The 15666-nt window shown below is 33.9% G+C and overlaps 1 protein-coding gene across 1 annotated transcript; it reads right to left on the bottom strand.

The window, feature by feature from the left end:
• Positions 1–2752: 2752 nt before the first annotated feature.
• Positions 2753–14021, bottom strand: LOC131040727 (diphosphomevalonate decarboxylase MVD2, peroxisomal). The gene is made up of 10 exons (XM_057973674.2): positions 13532–14021; positions 9795–9993; positions 9618–9684; positions 8622–8685; positions 8121–8201; positions 5734–5820; positions 5356–5513; positions 5167–5215; positions 3366–3490; positions 2753–3171 (listed from the first exon to the last, which is right to left on the bottom strand). The coding sequence occupies exons 1-10, from the start codon at positions 13745–13747 to the stop codon at positions 2940–2942; spliced, it is 1278 nt and encodes a 425-aa protein (XP_057829657.2). The 5' UTR covers positions 13748–14021; the 3' UTR covers positions 2753–2939.
• Positions 14022–15666: the final 1645 nt, after the last annotated feature.

Genomic DNA, 15666 nt, shown 5'->3' with positions numbered 1-15666 from the left:
GCATTAAGAAGACTAGGCAATGTTGGCAGCCTAATTCAAAGAGATTAAATATTGATAAAAGAACTAATGTTATTATAGAATGATAGCTTAACATTGTTTGATTCAAGATTAAATTAGATCTTAAGCCTACATTTACACCAAAACCAAAAAAAAAAGCAAAAAAAAGCAAGATATACACTTTTTATTCTCTACAACACACATCTATTGACTATCTGCCACTACCTAAACAACATTTGATGACCATCTGAATATCATAACAGCACCGCAATCTAAATTTTAAAATTACTGCGAATATATAGAAATAGATTACAACAAGAAATGAGAATGATAACCAATTTAACTATATTATTTTTATAACCATTAATAAACACTAATACAAAGAGCAGTACCACCTATGTCCAACTAGAAATAACTTATTTCAAATATACATTATTTTTTTATTTTACCACCAGATAATAACCACCCCCGCGTTTATTAATATACCATATGTTCTCCTTATTTTTATTTGAAGTGCTATTATTACTGCATGATTGCACATTGTTTCTATTATTACTGCATGATTGCACATTGTTTGTAAAAACCTTTGTGAAGGTGGCATGCTTGTGCTCTTTAAATACTGTAATTGAACTGTGTTCCTCTATCAGGCAACATTTATTGTTAAGAAATAAGAACACAATAGAGTTTGCAGAAGAGGTAACAGCAGAACAGAAATTGGTTGATGGAAAATTATTTCCCAGAATTTTTCTTCAATGTTCTTCTTAAATTGCCTTCTTAGCCTCTTTTATCTCGCTTCCATAATTCTTCAGACACCTGGACCCACTCACATAACACATCCTCTAGACACAAATCTTTTGATGTCAAATTGATCCGTATCGATGTGTTGGTGTCCTCAATGGGTGAAAAGCTTGTCTTTTGGGCCCTCTAAATTATGGTTATGTATAGAATTTCCCTTAGTTTACAAGCTATTTAATACAATTGCTTATGCCTACGATGAGATTTCATTCTTACGAATAATCTGTCTTGTTTTGTTTTACCTTTTTAGCAGAGCCAAAGAGTTGTTGTGGTGTAAAATCAATATAGAGAAAGATGGAGTAAGAATTTGTAGTTGGGTCTGTAGAAGTTATTAAAACACACCCACAAATGAAAGATAAGGTGTGGTTTAATCTTATTGCAGGAAATGGTCATCTCCGTGGAAACTTGGTATCAATGACACTTGGAAATTGTTGTAGTGTTCCCCATCAAGCTGTGTATATATTTAAGCATATGTTGGATGAAGAATTTGGACTTCAATCGGAAGGACGGAGATCTGTTAGTGGATAATTTGGCTCTCCAAAATGCAGGAGACCTAGTCTTTCCGTTCCTAGAATCCTTGTGAGAGTATTGATTCAGAGCCAAACCCATCTTGACGTTGATATGTCACTGTGGTAATCAAGAATCGCCTTTTTTAATCCTTAAGTCCAAAAAATATATTTGATTAGCCAAATAGGATGAGTTCAAATGGCAACTTATCATGGCTTGCATGATGGAGACTTGTCAGCCATATTCAAAACCCCACGCAACATGTTACATGCTTTAAGTGTATAATGTTGAATCTTAAATTGTGTAGAACTAACACATCCAATTCTAGGTGTGGCATATCCAATAGCCGAGGCCAAAAGCAGATCCCGGGTGAATTTGATGGAAGAGATAAATCTTGGTCGCAAAAACAAAAGTTCCAAATTACTGAGTTACTGAAATGAACTTGGTGATCTTGTATTCCCAAACCTAGTGGTAAACAACAATATCAAGTTTGGTGTAAGATCAAGCAAACTAAGTGATAGTCAAAATACACCACACCATCAATGTAAACTTAGGCATGAAGTGAACATGTGCCCAAGTTTACATGTGCAGAAGCAGTGTAGCATAGGACCACATCAACAATAATCCTTTCATTATGTTGCATTGTTTGCAGATCTATAATTACAAAGGAGTCCAATGTAATCAGCAAGAATCAACTATGATAGTGCTTATTTATCAAAAAAACACTTTGTTTCGTTATATCTATATGTTAGTGGTGCTTTTCGGCCACAGTTGCATGGAAACGGACATATTATCAGGTACAGATATAATATCAGATACTGATGCAATAAAATTTTAAGAGCCCCTAATACGGATGCAGCTGCAGCTGGATACAACTATTATAACAATACGAATATGTTCAGTCACTTATACATCTAAAATTATAGAACATAGCACTACAAACATATATTTTGATTTTTATATTTTTAGTTTATAATATTTATTTTGCTATAATGTATTTGTCTCTTTTAGTAATTTGTGTGTGTGCGTGTGTGTACAATTTATTTTTAATGTCCCATTCCTTTAATTAAATTGTATACAGCTGCAAATGATGCGGCACTGTGTCCAAACATTTTGGACATGGACTTGTATATGTATTATGGATGCATTTAGATACCGTATCCATGTATCCAGGAGTATTATATCGGCATCCAGTACACGGACACATATCTAGGCAGGGGAAGGAACGTTTCCAGCAACTCTGCAGCCTTTTGCCCAATAATAACTCTGAATCAAGGTTTGTACTGCATTTTTTATGGTATGAAATTTTAGATTTCAAAGCAGATTGTATGACAATATAAAATGGTGAATCTTTTATTCATCAGATTTCCAGATACAATTCTTAAATTCTTTTCAAAGTTGAATTTGTGTACTGGTAAACATAAATGGAAAAAACATCTGACTAGAAACTTCATGGCATAAACTAATATCTTACTAAAATCAATTATTTTAAGACAATGTATCTGCTCTAAAATTCCATAAAAGGACCTCATAAGGCTTTTAAGGAGGTAAAAGCCAAAGAAATATTACAACAAAATAACAGAGGATGGAATTTATCACCAATGAGAAATGACCTTGAAGCAATAAGAGAAAAGACAGTTTCAACTACTCTCAAGAGGAAACCCTGTTTTGGGGTTAAGGAGAGCTTGATCTTCGTTTCTAAATAAAATGGGGCCTTTTCCAGGTCGTGTACAGATGAAGTAATCAATCACACCCGGATATGTCGAATGGCTGCTTCCTTTCTGAAGCTCTGGAGGAGCAGTCAGTGATTCAATATCTACCATTGACTTCAAACCAATTTCTCCTAGTATTGATGTGTCACCTATCACATAACTGTTCAAGATAAAATAAATAAGTCAATATCACCAAGAAGAAACGAAGGGATTTAAGAGGAAAAACATGGAATCAGTTGAATAGTTGAGCGAAAACAGAAATAAATAAAAAGATTGTTAAAAAGCTAAAATGTAAGAAACCCATCAAGTAACTCCCACAAGAAAGCAAAGCAAGTATTAGGATAAACAAGGAACCTTGATAATGATTTGCTTGAATCTGGAGGAAAATAGTATAGCAGTCGCTTAAGTAGGCAACCTGCAACTTTCCTATTAGGTACAAACATTACCGCATTTGGACCAGCATCAAAAGTATATGCAACCTACAAAAACCAGAAAATGTATTAACCATCAAGAGAACTGCACAACAAACAACAAAATTTGTTAGCAAAATTACTAACTTATTTAACAAACCTCAAATCCTTTCCAAGTAAAATAAATAAAATAATTAATGGTCTTAAATGCTTTCCTGCATGTTTTACTTCAAAAACAACATTAGAAGCTGTTGAACATGCTAGATGTCACCGAGCCATGTTACTTGAAACTTGGAAGCACCTATCCTAAATGGCATTGGTAGCTTAGTCTAACATACATTATATGTTGTCCGTAGGATTAGCTTAGATAGTGTCCTACTAGTTTGCATATGCCATAAACCAGTAACACTTACCTCTACAACATATTTTGACAGCCTTCACTCATCAACCTGACATTAAACTGCTAATAAGTGATCACTGGGTCCACAAAACCAATTAGCTAGTGTACGGAGTGCTCAATGACAATTCTTTGGGATAACCTTATACAAAGGGTGTAGCTAAACTGTGTGATCTCCTTGTTTTGCGTTTCTCTTTAATTGTCATATAAAGATCTTTTGAGGTACCCTCCTTGATTCTACAGATTGCCAGTTGGCCTGTAATTGCCTACAACTTGTTTTCAAGTCTTGCCCTGTCATTTTGAACAGATCTAAGTTCCCCAGGTTTAGATCTTTAAGTTCATCCTCTAGAATTATAGCATACAATATGAAGCAACAACAAGAGGCTGCCCCCCCAAAAAAGATCCTTTTCCTATGCTTTCTGAAGGAAATGTATTGGGTCATTCAAACTTACACCAAGAGAGTTAACTTCCCAAGATCCTAATTGAATCCTTTCAATTGTAAAGAAGGCTTCAAGAGTTAAACAGTAATATAAGTTTAGTGGGCTGATGTTTATATTTTTAGTCTATGTATTTACACATTTATGTTTTTTTAAATCTGTCTTGTTTTAGTTTTTAAAGTTTTTTTTTGTGTAATTTTTAGGTACTTCTAAATTATTTCCAAGTTTTTAATTTAAATATTAATTTCATTTTTTTTATTTGCCCTCTCCCAGGCCCCAACTGTCTGTCTCCAAAATCAAAAAACTTTTTGCCATCCCCAAAAATCAGAGAAACACTGAAGAAACGTCACAAAGCAGTTGACACATAAATCATAACCTTAAAATGTAGCATTAATTTGCAATCATACCCTTCCCCGAAAAGGAATCAGACCTGTAGAATTTACAACTTATGAAAGAGTCAGCCACAGAACCTGATGTACAGAAACTTATTTCCTAGCACTTGCCAATTGTCATTGTATGCTTCAAAATATTCTAACAAGGTGCAGGTCCTATGATAAGATATGTTAATAAGGTTGAAGCATACATTCAAGGTTTTTAGTAGCGGAGAACAGTCGGTCTTGATTGGGAAACATCTTTATTGCTACAAGATAGTGTGAACTTATGTGTCAAGAACATTTGTTCTTTTGTGCCCAAACTACTAGCCATTAAGCTATGGTATGTAGTTGAGATGAGAAATAGAAAAGGTTCCCATCATCTCAAAACTGGCATACATACTAAAGAGCAATCACATGTCTCAACAGTAATTGCTTTGAATCTCAACAAAAATCAATATTCATTTTCTTAATTTCTTTCACAGAGATGTATTTCCTGTCAATGAGATAAAGTAGAGGGAAGAAATTATAAAGATGTACCTGTGGAGTTCCTTCAAAACGATTCCATCTTTCAAGAGAGTTTATGATCCTGCAACAACAACAAAAATTCATGGGCATCTCAGACATGCTTCCATATTAACTGAATATAGAAAAATGTAGCTTCTTCAAGACACTCCCTAAAAAACACTAGTGATATCACAATAGAAAAAGGGGCAAAACTAAACATGCCTGTGTGATGTGTCATTCATGTAAAATATTGGAGGAGATGTATCAAGACACACAGCATGGAATTGATTACTATCTGCACAAGCGATCCTTGCAAAGGATTGAAAATCATGCTTTGCAATGGCCTCTTCCATTTTCACAATGCGCTTTGGAACCACTTCCTATTAGCACCATATTACTAGAAAGAATGAGAAAACATACTACAGCAAATATATTTTGGAAATACAGGTAAAGATTGGTGCTGCTATTGATCAAATAAAATCCTTTTAACAAAATTCATTAACAAATGATCAGAGGCATGCTTAATTTAAAATATCAGTTTTATGAATATGCCATGCAAGAATTCCACCAATCTCATAGCACAACTACAATGGCTATTACTTGTGATCTATGGTGAATAAGTTCACTGGTCTCAACACTTTCACGCATGCCAGTTGTGCTGCTTGTTTCCTTCTGACGTGAACTTACCTGTCATTCAAAAGTTGTAGAATTATATAACAATAGAAATAGCATGACCTTGGACCCTTTGCTCTTCAGTCTTTAATAAAGACAAATGCCCTAGTTATCAAAAGTCAGTTGAAAAATCTTTTAAACTTAGCCACATTCTTCTTCTATTATATTGGGTTACAAATAGCTATATTTGGATTTATTAAAATATATAGGAAAGGAACATTAAACAAGCTTCCTCAATGCATACTGTTATTTGTCTTGCCAAGATACACATTAACAAGATAGGACCTAAAGATAAGATTTCGGTTTCAAAGATAGGTAAAATCCAATAATTTATTCTTACAGTCTACGACATAAGGCAAATGAGCAAATTTACATCAGCATATAAAAACAGCAACTTTATGAATTTATTTAACAGCCAATGCATTCAAAATTTTCCATAGTAAAATACCATGCTTAGAATGTTTTGAAAAACGGCATCACTGATGTCTAGTCATTGCAAGGCAAAGTGTTTGTACAAAAGTTTTGGCTCATGAAAGTTCGAATTAGCTACATCCTAATGAATGTTGTAAGCTTAAAAAGACTTGAAATTAAAATTAGTCCTAGATATTTGTAAGCATTCCTGTTAACAGACCATATGTTATGCAATATTTGAATGTACAGAATATCATACAAATAGAATTCTAAAAAAATGTGTGCAACACTTTCCACACAACATATTATTTACGAATAGGAGAGTGATGATTTTTTACTGTTGCTCCTCCATTGACCCTCTATGCTACTGACGTTTGCTTCCAGGACCTTGTTGGCAGGTCCAAATGCAGGTTTCTGCTTCTCTCTGCAATGTCCCCTTGTTTATTTAGCCACAGCACTGAGTTTGTCAGCATTTAGATAGGATTAAGTTTTCCATTGGAATTCAATTTGTCTTTTTAATAAGGTAGCTGTGTCTTTATGTCTTCCAGATGAGCAGCAGCTAGGACTTTTAGTTAGGATACTTGAATAGTGGATTAAAAAGCTGAGTAGGTCTCACTCTTGTCAGTTAGCTGCCAAGTTAGCCTAACAGTTGACTGCCTTAATTTGAGGGACTGATTTATCAGTTAGCTACCAGCAAATTATGGGGAATTCTTGTTGATTAGAAACCACAAATTGTGGAGCTGATTCCCATCAATTTTGAATCTTCTAAATTGAAGATAATAAGTAGTGCTAGGAAAAGAAGAAAGGATATCATATTTTTGAATATTGCAAACAAACCATTTGCTCTTGTGGGCTGGAAGTGGTGTTTCAGCTGCTGTGTTTGGAGACGCATGGATATTAATCATCACGAGGACAAAAACTATCAGGGAGCAATACAAGTTCCTGCCTGCCAGTCTTGATTATTTTGATAGGCCTTTGGTTTTGTAGGTTTCTTCACACTGGTTTCTCATAAGGTTACTCTGGTTGTTTTTCCATTTCTTTTGGCTGACAACTTTCTAGATCCACTTATACAGATCTCCTTTCTGAAGTGCTGGTATTGTTTTCCTTCATAAGGAATCTTTTCTCCATGAGCAGTTTTTTTCAGGAAACCTTTATAATTTATTCAATGAATTAGCTTAGATGCAGACTATGTCATATCCGAAGTTGACCACTAACCTTAGATGCAGATTTGAAATCATAATTGAAATCTGCATATATGATCTACATTTGTGCAAGAAATAGCCCAGTTTTTACAACTCAAATGTTCTAATAATTGTAGCAATGTGCTCAGCATCCCATCTTGTAAAATTTATTAACGTTCATTGCTACAATTATAATGCAATGTTGGAAGCATAAAATATTCCCACATCCTTCTCACTTAGGAATTGACTGTTTTCTGTCATTCTATAGTTAGCTGCCAAGAAGCTATGGAATGTTACATAATATACAATTATTTTCCCAATGTATCGTGTTTTCATTCCTACATAGAGAATAATTTGGATGAGAATTCAAAGCATTTATCATATAGGATGTGCTCAAGTGGTAAAATCATCAAGGCTTACTTAATAGAGACCCATGTTCAAACACTCAAGAGATGCAAATGTTGAATTTTGAATTGGGTAAACTACCACATCCAATGATGGGTGTAGCATACCCCAGTAGATGAGGCCATGTGCAAGCCTTGAGTGAATTTGACAGGAGAAACCTTTCAATTGTGGCATCCAATTCGAAGGACAACCAGTGAGAAGAAATTAACCAATCAGAAATAAATAAAAAAAACAGGAGGATTGGAAAGATATCCTCATATAGAAATTATTTCCAAGAAAAAAATTTAAAGGGCAATCAATGTTGTCCATCACACATACCACGGCAACCAAAACGACAAGCTCCTCCCAATGTTTCTCATTTGCAAGTTGAACAGCAACACTGTCACTTCCATCCTTTTCCTATAAATGAATATTGTACAAATATTAGCCAAATGATAACGACAACAAGAACATTTTCTCACAAACTTAACAGCCATCATTAAGAGTCTACAGTCCATGATAGAGAACACCACAATGCTTCTGGATTTAGCTGTGTAGTAACTTTTGGCATCAATTAGAGACATTTTTGTTCAGACTCCATGATTCATATCAAGATGAAGAAAAGCAGTGTCGATGGATAACAGAGTGTGATCCAAAACGTCTTCAATCAATGACAAAAGATACTAAGAAGCATTCTGATGTTCTTTAGCAGTCATGTGTCAAAAAGATGCAGAGAATAATTTTTCTTCGTCCAGGATACATTAGTTACAGACAAATTTGAAAAACCCAAAAACAGGTCCAGCTCTTTCAAAGGAGTCCATCTAGGATGTTGCAAATTACCTTTCCCATGATCCACTTAACAAATCCACCATAAAGGCTGCGGCAAGCACTTCCAGAACCTTGACTGCAATTTAATCCAATGTTAGATCTACATGTTGAAGAACCACAAGAACTTGTTGAAGGTCAATCTTAACTATCAATAATGACATTGTGTGCAAAAATAGATTTAAGTTCTAACTTCTCACAGTCCACATATTTTACCTTTATGTCAGGGCATTTATGGCTATTTCCATAATAAATTTCCAGATAATCAAATCTTTATCTCTGGACACATGATATTGTTGAGACATGGACCAGCTAGGACTCGAACCTAGGACCTTCCATATGCTGCTGGAGTGCTCTACCACTGAGCTACTGGCCCCTCTTGGACCAGTCCATCGTTGGTCCGGGTGTGGCTTATTTCCAACACCAACACCCCCCCTTAAGCCACACCTCTTGTGTGCTTGGGGCTCCTAGCCTGGACCTGGCTCTGATACCATGTTGAGACATGGACCAGCTAGGACTCGAACCTAGGACCTTCCATATGCTGCTGGAGTGCTCTACCACTGAGCTACTGGCCCCTCTTGGACCAGTCACTAAAGGTTTGTCAGTGCTATTGCTTTTCAATGCAGCCTTGCTCAACAGTTTAATGAGGACTGCTTAAAATATATAGTTTTCAAACATGTTATACATGGGATGTTTTCTAAAGTTCAAAGTGTCACTAGGGGTTAGTAAGGGAGTTTCTACTGGGTAGCAAAGATATATTGACTCAACCTAACACCACTGGTACCTCCACTGGAAGTACCTGTTACAGAACCAAAGGAAGATGCGCTTGAAGATGTAAAGGTTTTTTATAGACTCTGCATGGAATAGTTTATTATTTCTAGTTCTGTTTTAGGCTAATACAGTGATGCTGAACTGATTATAGTGATGCTTCTATCTGTACCTTTCTTGTGTTAAACACTTTGCTTTAAACTTTTAATGAATATTAAAAATTAACTACTCTTGTGTACTGACCGAGCTATAGCTGAAAGTTCGCCCTGATATCTTTCCTCAATGTCCATTAATTTTGCAAGGCCATAAACTGCAACAGAGCCAGCAACAAACACTTGTAAGACAAAAGTTTGCAGGGCAGAGGCTGAGTATGTAACACTCATATATAATCATAATCAATAATTAAAAAAAAATTTAAACCTAGACAAGCAAATCCAGCAGCTGAAGAGGCCAAGCCGGCAGCAGTTGGGAAATTATTATGCGATGCAATGTGCAAGTGAAGCTTTTGCCAATCTTCTTTCTTGATTATATTCCCATTCTTCTCATCTACTACATCTTTTCCTCGAGACCTAATTTCTCTCAGGCAATTCTGATATCTCTCACTAGCAAGAGAGACCTCCTGCAATTGACCAAAAAAATGAATCATATATTGGAAAATCAAGAACATCTACATTTGCACAGTATTAAACATAAAATGATAATAATATTATTAAGAGTTCATTTTGGAATGTGTTACAATATGGCTTTTATAAAGCCTTTCAGATATATCTTCCCAAACTGCCATCTTGAATGTAAACAATTATTAAACAACAAAAATAAACAAGTCACTAAAGTGATTTAATTAAATAAACCTTAATATTCCAACACTGTTCCCCTTAACTTTTACATTTCACACAGCTAAACATGCTCATTGAAACAAACAAATACATATTTTTAGAAGTTTTAGAATCCTTAACCATGTGTAACTCCATCAAACTGCCTCATAACCCTTAGAAGGGTGTAGCTCCCAAGCTAAATTCTCAAGTTCCTAGATTACCACCTCTCTGAGCTCCCAAATCACAAATCCCCCAAATTATCGGACAGCAATCCATTGTTCCATCAAGTTGTCTCATGACCCTCAGAAGGATATATAATTCCACAAACTCCTGAACTATCTTGGCAACTATTCATATTAAGTTCACCAGATTCCTACTTGTCTTTTCACAATATATGCACTCTTCAATTCTGTCAGCATCAAAAAGGGAAACAAAAACATATATTACAAAGCACCATATTTGAGCAAGAAGCTAGCTTGAGATGATGAAAATCCTCCAAAATCTGATGCCTCCAGCCTCCAATTGTGAAGGCTCAAAATATGTATCCATCCTTAATATCTTCAAAATAATAATTTTCAACAAAAGCATCATCTAGTGGATCCTCATCCTCAACATTGTCCTCGATAAATGGGAAGTTAACATCATATGATTTGCCTTTGAGCTTTACCTTAAGAACATCATTGGCTCAAGTGTCAACACATGCTAAATTAACATCATATGATTTGTGTTTGAGCTTCCCTTAAGAACATCACTGGCTCAAGTTTTACGAGTCCAAGTTGTGTGACCCTTTTTCTTATAGTAATAACATTCAATTTCCCCCTTTTTATTATTGTTTCGTAAATATAACACATTCTCATGTTGAAAATCAACTTATGTATCTTTTGTATTTGTTCTCTTTTCTTCTACTAAAAGGGCTGAAATCATATCTTCTTAGGGTTTGAAAAGTCATTTGACTAAGTGTAAAAAGAACATTATTGTGCTTTGAAGGCAAATTATTTAACAAAATTGCCTTAGCATCATCATCATCATCATCTACTAGAACCTTGACTTCTGCTAATTGTCTAATGAAAGACCTCAATTTTTTTATGTGGTTTGACATAGTGATTCTATCTTCCATTTTGAATCTGAATAGTTGAAGTTGCAGGGAAGACTTTGCATTAACTACTTTTGCTCCAAACATTTTATTAAAATTATTGCAAATTTTTGTTTATGATTTGTCTGAATCTACATGATGTAAACCAGAAAGGGCAAGACCAATAATAGGTTTGGCTTAATCGTATCTTTTATGCCAATACAATAAATTATTGCATCTAAAAAAAATTCCAAATATGAAAGTTGAACCAAGAATATTCGTCTAAAGGAATCTCAATCTTAAAAAAATATTACAAACTGAAAAGTATTCCAGCAATTTGAAGTCAACCTTATCACCTTAAAATGTACAACTTGAAATGTCCCTTTCAAACCTTATAATCAGTTTTGAGCTATTTGCCAACTAATTTTTCCACGTCAGAATGATCGGCCGGCCCTATTTTTAGGATTGTTCTAAACAAATTATTAAATCCTCTTATGCATTAAACTTGTTGATCAAACTTATTGAATTGTTTGGCAGCAAACAAAAAAAAAAGGTTTTTGAAAATGTAAGTTGTGGCCCTTTTTTAAGGACTGTCCTAAACAAATTATTATATCCTCTTATGCATTAAACTTATTGAATCCTCCTATCCATCAAACTTATTGAATTGTATGGCAGCAAACAAAAAACAAGTTTTGAAAATGTAACTTGTCAAACTTCAAACTTCCTTCTTACTGTTATCAAATGCCATTATTTTAAATTCAAAAGACGGGCCTCTCATAAATGATTGTTTTCAAAGGGTTTCTTCCACTCATATCCTGGTTTCTGTATTCTTTCATGACTGCTACTTTATCACCAATACAAATGATTGTCCTTCACCAAATGTTTCCCAAGCTCTGATACCATGTTGGAAAATCAAGAGCATCCACATTTGCACAGTATTAAACATAAAATGATAATAATATTATCGAGATTTCATTTTAGAACGTGTTATAATATGACTTATATAAAGCCTTTCAAATATAACTTCCCAAACTGCCATCCTACAGGATTGTAGCCAATTAATTATTAGACAACAAAGATAAACAAGTCACTAACGTGACTTTGTTCATGTAAACCTTAATATCCAACATTATATATGTATAAACTCACCCACATGGTTTTTAAAGGCCTCGCCAATAAACCCAAAAGAACAACAGATGTTTCTCGATCACCCAATTGTTTTTAATTTTTTCCTCTCATACTACACCCTAGACAAATCAATGGGAATCTGCAAGGGGCTTCAAAATTCAAAACGGAAATCAAACAAAACAGAAATGAAAAAGATCAAGTAAATTCAGTGCAAAAACACTTCCCGAATATTTCATATATTTCTCAGCGGCAAAACTGGTTTTCTGTGTAATAAGGGTTTGTAGTGTAATGGTAATTGAAGATACTAATTGAAAACTTTGATGGATTCAAATCCCTCGCAGTTATGAGGCATCCCATAATTCCAGTGGATATGTGATCAGGCTATGATGTAATTACAACTATTACCGTATGGCACTGAAGAAAACTTGCTGAGTCCCAAACCGAGTTAGCCTTAGCAAGTCCGAATTTACTTCACTCGGAATTCTAGCCACTCAATTAAAAAATACACTAAAACAGAAAAGATAAGAACAACTTAATGATGCAAAACTGCCCCTTCCTCCCTCTTTTTAAGATCTGTTTCGCATCACCTACAAGAGAAGAACAGTCACTTCCCTCCCTGAGGTTAACATCTGAGAGTCTGTTTTGCAGCACCCACAAGAGAAATACGGCACCTCCCTCTCTCATTTTAACAGCTGAGTGACTTTTTTGCAGCACCCAAAAGTTAAACGAGATTTGCTGAATGAAGGGTTCCATTTAGGTGATTTTGATCAAATAAAATTAAATTTGGATAAATTTTAATTGAATTTTGAAAAAAAATTGGGAATCTGTCGTGACCCATATTTATAAATCTTAAGGTCACTTTGAAAGCAATTCATATCCTGGCTCAAACATTACCAAGCGAAAAACTATAAAAATAAACTGATTTTACAATGCCTAAAAAATACCCAAATTTTAAATTACTCGGTCCATTCCATTCCAACTGTGTTTGGCTGGTCCAGAGGGTAGCTCAACAACAAATCTATATCCTTGACATCAAACTAAATGGTTTTTGAGTCCTCAAGAAACACCCAACGAATAACAATTAATCCCCAAAACAAAGACCAGCAACCAAATGCTTCAGTTTAAGGCCTATAAGCACTTACCTTGCCATTGAGCCACATTCTATCAGATGTGAATGATGGGCTGACTGCAACAGTAGTAGTAGCTGACAGATGCTCGGGATCCAAGGTCACACTGATGCTATCATTGATAGGAAGGATCAATTTTTCATCTCTTTTGCCCCAATACTTAATCACTGCTATATTAGTAGGAGCTCTAGCAGTGACCATTAAAATCCAGTTCTGTGAATCTGCTTCCATAGTTGATTTGGACTTAAAAACTATCTAGGGTGAACCAAAAAACAGTTAGATTCAATTGAGAATCACTTCAATATCAATGTTTTCCAACAGCCACAACTTTCATTTACTCTAGCTAGGAAATACTTGCAGTGTAGGCTGGAAGGGCTTTCTTATATAGATCATTTAAATTTCTTAAATCTTCTCGTGGGCTGAACCAAAAAGCACACATAAACTTTCAAACCACGTGCACAATCAGGGAGTACAAATTTTATAATTTGGTCTTCGGGGTCATAAGCATGTGCAATGACCTAGGACTGCCTCATAAGCTGCCAAATTAAGAATCAAATATGGTCTATCTGATTAGAAACATGGTCGAATAATTAGGGGAGAGTAACAAGGAGTTAGGTTTAGAAAAATAAATAAAAAATTAAGATTTAGTTTTGGATTTATTTTGAGGAATATTTTAATATAATTATTTAGTTTATAAATAGTATAGTTTGGTGTAATTATTTTTTTAATTTATCATAAATAATTATTATAGTGATTGATACTTTATTGCATTATTAATTGGGGTTATAAAAATTTCAACAATTTTATAGTTTCATAAAGTCTCAATTTCAATATTTATGTTTCTTTATAGTTGATTGATTAATTTTCATGTACTAACATGAAGTTCTTATTAGTCCTTCGTTAGGCTAGTACTATTGCAATCAGTTGCACCCAATTTTTATTAACTGGTTATTATTCAATTGGTTTTCCACCAATTATATCCATGAATTTTTTATTTCAATGTTTTGTTTTAAATGAATTTTTTATTTCAATGTTTTGTTTTAAATGAATTTTTTATTTCAATGTTTTGTTTTAATTTTTAAATATAGTTAAGATGCATGATTTTTACGTTTTCAAGTTTCAAAAATTGTTTTTCTTCAATCTAATTGGCTAAGTCACTAAAATAATATTTAGTTTGTTTCAAAAAAAAATCAAATTATTTAAAATATGTATCTAAATCTTTCACCAGGTAATTTGATAATATAAAATATATATATAGATAGATTAAATATATTTTTTTATATTAAATTTTTTTTTTAATTAAATATGTTAATTGTATATAATCAATGAAGAATAAAATTATATATAATAATATATTAGTAAGGTTAAATATATTAAATTATTAAAATATAAAAAAATTAGAGATTAAGGTTTTAATAAATTATTAAATATAATGCATATTATTGATAAATATTATTAACATATTTAATTATAGTCTAAATTATATTTATAACATAAATGAAATACAATATTATTTATCCTTGTCATATAATATTAAATCTATATAATGCAATAATATAATCTAAAATATTATTATACATAGGTTTATTTTAATGCTTCGCTCTATGCGAAAATGCGAATAATGAAATATCAGCTTCACAAATCGGCTCTCTCCTAGAGCGACACCTGCAGGGATTAGCAGAAAAGAAAGAATAGCATTCAAACTTTGCAAGGTCATGTTGATCCCTGTGGGAATTTCTCACATGGAGGGCATTCTTTCTACCCTAGAAATTCATTGCATGAATTGGGAACAAAAAAAAGTATGATCAAGAGTAATTTAGTGAAAATGTGAAATGCAAAAAAAAAAATACTCTGCTACCGGAAAGGGGGTTCTATAATACTGTATCTCCCCCCTATCCTGCAAGAAGGGCAAACTGTATACCAATCTCAAATCACAAACCTCAATTTACGGGTAACAATGGCACTCATCATCCATAATGGGTGTTTTAGAATGGAAGGTGGGTAGATAAGGCGCCCATCCAAAATTCGGCCCAAACAAGAACCTCAAACCTGGATGGCTAGTAGCAGGTAATTTCAAACAAGCATAAACGGTGAATAAATAGAATTCAGGAGCCATGGTAGAAAGCTTGCTATGTAAAACCCTGAGTCAA

Source organism: Cryptomeria japonica, chromosome 5 (assembly GCF_030272615.1).
Source record: "Cryptomeria japonica chromosome 5, Sugi_1.0, whole genome shotgun sequence".
Classification (NCBI taxonomy): Eukaryota; Viridiplantae; Streptophyta; class Pinopsida; order Cupressales; family Cupressaceae; genus Cryptomeria; species Cryptomeria japonica.
Note: the sequence above shows the minus strand (reverse complement) of the source record. Positions and strands in the feature narration are given on the sequence as shown.